This window comes from Apium graveolens, chromosome 4 (assembly GCF_009905375.1).
Source record: "Apium graveolens cultivar Ventura chromosome 4, ASM990537v1, whole genome shotgun sequence".
Lineage (NCBI taxonomy): Eukaryota > Viridiplantae > Streptophyta > Magnoliopsida > Apiales > Apiaceae > Apium > Apium graveolens.
In genome coordinates, this window is record NC_133650.1 from 253,131,310 (window position 1) to 253,139,660 (window position 8,351).

At 34.8% G+C, this 8,351-nt stretch overlaps 1 protein-coding gene across 1 annotated transcript; it reads right to left on the reverse strand.

Moving 5' to 3' along the window:
- Window positions 1-1,397: 1,397 nt before the first annotated feature.
- LOC141720827 (uncharacterized) lies at window positions 1,398-5,637 on the reverse strand. The gene is made up of 3 exons (XM_074523461.1): window positions 5,450-5,637; window positions 3,579-4,963; window positions 1,398-3,104 (listed from the first exon to the last, which is right to left on the reverse strand). Exons 2-3 carry the CDS (start codon window positions 4,886-4,888, stop codon window positions 1,658-1,660), a joined length of 2,757 nt encoding a protein of 918 aa, XP_074379562.1. The 5' UTR covers window positions 4,889-4,963; window positions 5,450-5,637; the 3' UTR covers window positions 1,398-1,657.
- Window positions 5,638-8,351: the final 2,714 nt, after the last annotated feature.

Genomic DNA, 8,351 nt, shown 5'->3' on the forward strand with positions numbered 1-8,351 from the left:
TTGACCGTCGAATCTTTTTCATGAAATAATCAGATCCGTTAGATCAAAATACTAAAAAAATGCACTACACAAGTTCACAAGTTCTCAAGTTCGAATCCCGTCAACAACAAACACATTTATATTATTATTTATAAACATACATTAAGTTCTCATGTTCGAATCCCGTTAACAACAAACATTTATATTATTATTTATTAAGATACATATAAGTTCATATAGTATATATACTATTTGAACTTAACTTGAAATTATACACAATAAAAGTATAATTATATAATCATTATTTAATATTTAATTATTTATATAAAATTTTAATAAACTTACATAAATTAAAAATGAAATTATATAAATATTAACTAAGACCCGTGCATCGCACGGGCCGCAAGCTAGTTAGATTAAAGAATAGAAAAACTAAGTGACCTAACATAAGTAATTTTTAGTTTTGAGGCCTAAATAATAAAACGCTAATACGAAACTATAATTTGATTTTTCCTTAAAATTATTGATAATCTATTTTAAATTGACCAAACCAGCCTAAATTATTATCTAGTGTGTGTTCATGATCACATGTTACGTACTAAAATTTACAAAATTTGAAATGTTTTGATTGGTGAAGTTGTTGTAAATGTAGGAGGTCCATCATTATTAATAAGTATAATCAAAACAAGTCAAAATCGTAAAAATTTGTGATTATTATATGCACATACCCACACCCTTGAAAAACTTATTAAAATATTGCAGGATTTGTCCCGTAGAAACTAGTGTTAATGTGATGGAGAGACTGTTCAGTACATCATCTTGAAATGAGCTTCATGCCCTCCAATGTTGAAAAAAAGACAGACTTTAGTTACTTTATTGTAGATCCCATAAAATCCAAAATTATCTCTCTAAGGACAAGTACTGGAATTTTACACAGGCAGGCTACAGATGTGACTTGTGATATATGTTTTCTCTTTTTCTGCTTCACCATCTTTGGTGGCCTTTGTTACATTTTAAGCACAGAGATACTGCCTAGCTTCAGTTTTGTCAACAAGAATCTTCAGACTGTTTTCAAGAAATATCTCTATTCTAAGAATTCTTTTTTACTTTGTATTCTTCACATGTTGATCACAACAAGAGGACAAGGTAAAAGCTGCAGTTATGATAATTCTCTTTCTTCTGTTGACAATGCAATCACAACTTTTTATCTACACAAATTAATGGTCCCTCAGAAGACTATCTCCTACATGAACTTTTATCTGAATCAATGGTTCAAATATGCAAATGCATTCAAGCACAGGCTACAGCAACTTAAGTTTAGAGACATCTTGATATCATATAATGATATGGTACTAATCTTCAAGCATAATATAGAAACGGATTATACTACAAAGAATTAATAAAGTGGAAGGAGATAGTAAATCGTAAATTGAGTTTAAATATTAAAGACTACATGTACCGGACCCGGTGAAGAGGAATCCGATTACTAACTTAACATTAGAGAAGGAATTACAAAAATAAGCTAGAACATCCACCAATGGCGAAGCCACAAAACATGGAAATCTGTGGGGTAATTTTCAAGCTCAAATTTCACTTCTCTCTACCATTTAAACATAAGAATCGGATTCTTCTTCGCCGAATAAGCTATTACATTTGAAATATCAAGTTTGGTTAGTAGTTATACCAACTTTTCCTGGTCTGCTGAAGGGCATTTGATCAGCTGCAATATGTTAATCACCTCTGTCATGTCTGGCCGACTCGAAGGCACCTGTGATGTACAAATCAAGCCTAACTTCATCACTGGGATTACCTCATCGGGAGAAAATTTGTCCTTTAGCCTCTCATCAACACATTCCTCCACCCTACCTTCTTCCAGTGCTCCTCTGACCATATCACAGAGTACTACAACGTCATCTTCCATGTACTCAACTGGCCTCCTTCCAGTAACCACTTCCAAGACCAATATCCCGAACCCATAGATATCACATTTTTCTGTTATCTTTACTGTTTTACATCCAAATTCAGGTGCCATGTAGCCAAGGGCACTCTGAATTTTACTACTCAAGACATTACGGTCTACCATAGGTAACAGCTTAGCAAGACCAGAATCCGCAATTTTCGGTTCCCCTGAGCTGTCTATCAATACATTGCTTGATTTTAGATTATAGTGGATAATGTTCATCTGGTGCAAATGAGCCAAACTTTTAGCTATTCCAAAAATAATTATAAATCTCTCATTCCATGAGAGAAAGTTTCCTCCTGATCCCTCATGGAGATGCTTGTACAAATTTCCACCAGAAACAAATTCATAAATAAGAAGCTGCAGTGATGGAGTCCAGTAATAGCCTTCTAGAGCCACAAGATTGTGGTGATGAATTTTCCCTAATTTCTTAACCTCCCTTTCAAATTCTTCTTGGGACTTGACAAGACTGGAAACAGTGAGTTTTTTTATGGCAACTGATCGCCCATCTCCAAGAACAGTTCGATAAACAGCTCCAAAGCCACCACGCCCAAGCTCACAATCTTTATTAAGCAGTGCATTCGCTTCGGTGCTGAACCCAGGGTTGCCAGAAAACATTACTAACTTGCCCGAATTGGCATCTGTGGTGGGGGAACTGCTGAAGTCATCACCTCCGGATAGTGTGAAAGCTGCTGCAGAATGAGGCACAGCAGAGCGGACACGGAGGTTTAGAATGGTGATGGCAATTACCCCAATGATAATCGTGGCAGCTGCACCAATAGCAATAAGTGCAGAAATGCTCAGAATTTTTTTTCTGTGACTGGGATTTGAAGGGATTGAGTCTGGATTAGAGTCAGCAGAATTAGGATCAAGGACAATTGGCTTGGGAAGGACACCAGGGCAACTCTTATTAACAGCAGCACCACAAAGAAGTGGATTGCCATATAGGGAGGATGGGGTTATAATATTAAAGAAAGCACCACCAGGCAATTCACCTTGGACCTGGTTGTACGATATATTGAAGGAATGTAGGTGGTCAAGATTAGCCATTTGCCTTGGCAGGGTACCAGTGAGTTTGTTATATGACAAATCAACAATTTGAAGGTTGGTGAGCTTAGCGAAGGAAGCAGGTATTGATCCGCTTAGGCTGTTTCGTGACAGAATCCTGCATGATAATAGAGGGAATGAAGATGATAATCTGAGAACTGCAATGTATATATTATATTTGTTTAGAAACTGCTATCTTGAAAAATTAAAAAAAAAATTTATAATCCACATAGAAGAACCAAGATACTTGTAACAGAAGACAATCAATCGATTCTTATGCTAGATAATAATGGTTAAGCTGGAAAATGCAATTCTGAAATGTTAAATATTTAGAACATTAATGCCTTGGTCCAGCATACACTTGATTTTTGCAATCATATAGTTCGAAGTCAAAAAGGCCTTGGATAATTTTGCTTTGCAAATGAATATATTGGTGAAATAAACAAGACCCCTAGAAACAAATAATTCAAGTTTCTACCAGCCGGCCGATTTTAAACAGTTGAAACAGCAGCTAGTGTACTCATGATTTACGAGAATAGCACCGGAAACAGAAAATTATAATTTCATAAATAAACAAAAAAGCAATACTTACAATGATGTCAGTGAAGTACACTTTTCTATGGAAGTAGGAATTGTTCCTGACAAGAAGTTTTTCTCCAATCGTAGTTCCCTCAAAGACATAGCTTCTCCAATTTTCATGGGAATGCTTCCATTTATCTGGTTCTCACTCATGTCGAGAATTTCCAAAGCCTTCAACTCTTTAATTCTATCCGGAATACCACCAATCAGTAAATTCTTAGACAAATTCAAGTATTGCAAGCTGCTAATGTCCCCAAGAGTCGATGGAATTGCACCAGTGAACAAATTTTTGGATATATCCAGTACCACAAGGTTTACGCAATTGATAATCGACTCCGGAAAGCTCCCCGAAAAGGAATTCATGGATATATTTAGTAATTTAAGAGAAAGTAGCTTCCCAGCTGAAGCTGGCACTGGGCCGGAAAAGCTATTTCCAGAAAGATCCAGACTCTCTAGGTTTCTCATTTCTCCAATCCATTCAGGGACTTCACCAACCAGAGAGTTTTTCTGTAAATTTAAATTATTGCACAAAGTAAGCATCTGCAGTGAGCTTGGAATACTTCCTGAAATAGAATTCTCACTAAGATCTATTGATCTTAGCAGTAAACAGTTTCCGATTCCGTCTGGAATCTCACCTGTTAACCGATTCTTTCCCAAGTGTACTTCTCTCAAGTTATTCGACCCTTCAATTCCCTTTGGTATCTCACCCTCAAAGAGATTACTAGACAAGTCAAGTGACCTAAGTCCCGGCAAAGACCAGATTCCAGAAGGTAACAGACCTGAAAACTGATTTCCCGAAAAGTTCAGTGTAGCAAGCATTGAACACGAGGTTGAAATATCTGGGACTGGTCCTGTAAACTTGTTATTAGCCAAAGAAATTGATATTAAGGATCCGCATTGGCTAAAGAAATCGCCTGGAACTGGTCCCATGAGACTGTTCTCGCTCAAGTCAAAAACCCTCAGGCTTTTCAATTGTGCAAGACTAAAGTTTAGGCTCCCAGTTAGATTATTCCTAGAAAGTGATAACTTCCGCAGAAACTGAAGCTGAAAAATACCCCGGCCTATCCGTCCAGAAAGACCAAAACCATCAAGAGTCAAGTCAGAAACTCTATTAGATCTAGGGTCACATCTAACTCCCTTCCATCCACAAGGACTATCATCATCTTCATTCCAAGATGCCAATTTACTATCCGGATCTTGAATGTCAGCCTTAAATACAATTAACCCCAAAAGATCATCATTCAATGACGGATTTAAAGATATTGTTCTCCCAACAACTAACAACAGAAACACGACATGAACAAACAACCTTCTCATCTTCATTCTACAACTTAAACTCGAAAACCAACTCTCTCAAGCTCGAAAAAGGACATAAATCCCCACAATATCGCCTCAAACCTAAAAAACAGCGAAATTTAGAACATTGCTTGGTTCAGCAACAGACTTTAATACATGAACCATAAAATCAAAACCAAATGAACTTAACAGGCAAACAAGTTTTCGAAAATCTTGTAAACACTAAAAAGACTAAAATGTAAGGTTTTTAATAAACCTTGACAACCACTTACCACATAAATTAACTAAACTAGCTATTAACATCACCAAAATTAACTATACATACATTAAACATGTATGTATATAAACACATAATAAAGACAAAAACAAGCACATTATAAAAGAAAAACCCTAGATAGCTTAAAAAGTTGAAAACTTTACACAAAAAAATAAACAAGTTAAAAACAAGCCCTAGTTATAAAAAAGAGTTAGAGATTCAAGTTTTAAGCTTAAAAGTGTAGATGCAAGAAGACCCATATAGATACACTATAATGCAAGCTGGGTAATTAAGATGAAACAAGGAAAAAAGAAGCATTTAAAGAGAGTTACCAGAAAAAGTGGCCGTTAAAGTTGGTCTCCGGCTGCAGTTTGGTACACTGCAGTAGGAACACTTACTTTTTTCGTTTGACTGAGAGAGAGAGAGAGATTTAAGTTTGAACAGGAGACAAGAAATGTAATAAATGAGTTCCTCATTAATGGCGAGAATCGCAAGGGGAATGTTTGGGTGTTTGAACTGAGATTTAGTACTAAAATGTTTTTAACATGTAAATTATGTTTAAACTTAGATTATGTATAACTTTTAATATGTAATGGTTTTCTAATAAATGTATCTTTATGACTTTAAACAAAGTAGAAATTGTTTCTTTTATAAATTTATACGTAGCAATTTGTTTTTGTCAGGTATAAGTAGCAATTTTTAATTGAGAAAAATGGATACGAGATTATCATGTTAATAACCAATTTTTTGCCGACCGAGTCTTCGTCCTAGTAGATTGACTTCGGTCTGTAAAGAGAAAGGCCTTCAACACAGTTTTTTAGGCTAAAAACATAATAATATATTTAAAATTATATTATAGTTCAATTTTCTGTTTTATTTTTTAAGAAACTGTTATAAATATCCTTTTTTATCACATGCAAATATTTGGAGATGGTTTAAATGATTTATATAGAAACCTCCTGTCATTCATCCTTTGTATTTGTTATTTCTTAAGATAGCTGAGGGATTTTTCACTCCAACCCAGTTCCACAATATAAATCTCGTTAAAAAAATACATATATTAATAAATATTAATTAAATGATATTTTCCACTTATATCCCTCACAAATGCATGAATATAAAAATCTTACTTAAATCTAGAGCTGACAATTCGTTTGTTTCGTGTACTTCCATGTTGTGTACTTTCGTATTTCATGTCATAGATGCCTAACCCAAACCCGAACCGTTAAGGATTCATTTCGTGTTCGTGTACCTTTATTTCATGTACGTTTCATGTCATGTTTCGTGTAATTTAAAATTAATAATAAAAATAAAGAAAAGAAAATATATATTTAAATATTAAATTTTTACTAGTCGAGTCTTAAGTCAATAAGTCATAAAGACTTAAGTGCAGTCAAGTCTTATGAAATTTAAATTTGAATCTATTTTGTATCTATTTTCTATAAATATTATATGTAAAATATTAGTGTAAGATATATGTATTCATATAATTTTGATAAATTTATTTAAATATTTATTTATTTTGCGTACTCTCATTTCGTGTCGTGTACCCAAGTGTAAACCCAAAACGACACTAAATTCATCTGTGTACTTTCGTGTTCGTGTATCAAAAATATCAAACCAAACCCGTTATTTTTATATCATTTTCGTATTGTGTTATCATGTCGTGTACAAAATTGTCGGTTCTACTTAAATATCATTAATTAATATACAAATTTTAGTAAGGTAGTTTTGAACTTATGTCAACATATTTGTATTGGAAATTAAAAGTGTACATATATTACGAAAATAAATCCGTCAAAAGAGAGGACTACTATTATGAAACAGAGGGAATAATAAAGTTCCAGATATTTGCAACGGTGGTTAGTGACTGGGAAAATTGACGGAGTATAGTGATTTGTGCTCAAAAAGCGACCAAGATTTCTAGGGTTTATATTTGTCTTCTCAGAGATAACAAACACGTACCCTTACAATGTTCCAACGTACCTTCTTTTATAGAGGATCAAGTCGAACGTAGTTCTTAGGGAACAAGAAACCAATATGGACTTGGCTTCTCATCCCCAGGCCCAATAGGAGGTATCGAACCAACTTCCTATCATAACTCGAACATGTATTTTCTTTAGGAATGCCCAGTGATACGACCTAGTCACAAAGGCCAAAAGCTCGATTACGACTTCATAACTTCACTGATAAGAAAATGTTATCCTTTCTGTTACCACTATCTTCTTCGATCGTAATCGCATGTATAGCCATGACCTACCACAAATTCTCAGATGCATCCTCACCCCCCGATGAGAAGAACCCACTAGACTACACGACGAGTGATCTCAAGTATATAAGCGCAAAGTGCGAGATAACCTCAAAGTCTACCAATAAGAAGAACGTAATGAATGCAGAGACGAGGCTCCCAAATCATACATTAGGTTTTAACGAACGTTACGTTCCTCTACGAGAACAACTTTCAAGACTAGAGAACAACGTCTTCGAATATATTTTCCGAGAAAACGAGCTACCAGAGGCCCCTCCGTATCCTCAAGGCGGGCCTGGGGGTTGAAGGCCCTCTAGAGGCCCCTCCGGACCCCTAGGGCGCGCCCTAGAAGGTGTGAGGCCCCTACCCTGGAGGGTGTGAGTGTTAGTATTTTTTTCCTAGAGACAACACTATTATGTTTATATTATGAAACATTTGGATTATTAATTATGATTCTATGGATTATTCTTTAGTAATTTATTATATCATCTGCGATAAAATGTTAGATTAATAATTGTCATTGGAATATGATATGTAAATCTATATCTCTAAGTACGTGACTTAGAAATGCGATTTTGAGAATAGTATTATTATTCCTAAACGTCCCTAGTCAAGTATTATTGTTAAGGGACGATAATAAATACGTTAAGACTAGTGTGTTTGTTGACTGATGATCACATCTCATTGATCATAAGTATGGTGATACTAAAGTCAAAACACAGGCACATGTATTAAATACATGGTGTTGGATTGACCCGTTGTGAGATACTACATGTTTAATGTGTCATAAGTTGATCTCACAGTGATAATGATGTATTGGTCCTTAGACCTGAAATCATTATATTTCTATACGAGAATTAATATACTTTGATACTATTGAAAGTTATCCTTGATCGGGTAATTATAAAAGTAGACATTGGGTATATTATGAATCGTATGAGAAATATGAATGATCTAGATGGGATTTAGCCATCCTATTTTAAAGG

Excerpts from the sequence above, each read along its gene's own strand:
- LOC141720827 (XM_074523461.1), bottom strand. The coding sequence starts at position 4,888 with ATGAAGATGAGAAGGTTGTTTGTTCATGTCGTGTTTCTGTTGTTAGTT. Across the intron at positions 3,105-3,578 it reads TGTACTTCACTGACATCATT|GATTCTGTCACGAAACAGCC; the intron begins GTAAGTATTGCT and ends ATTATCATGCAG.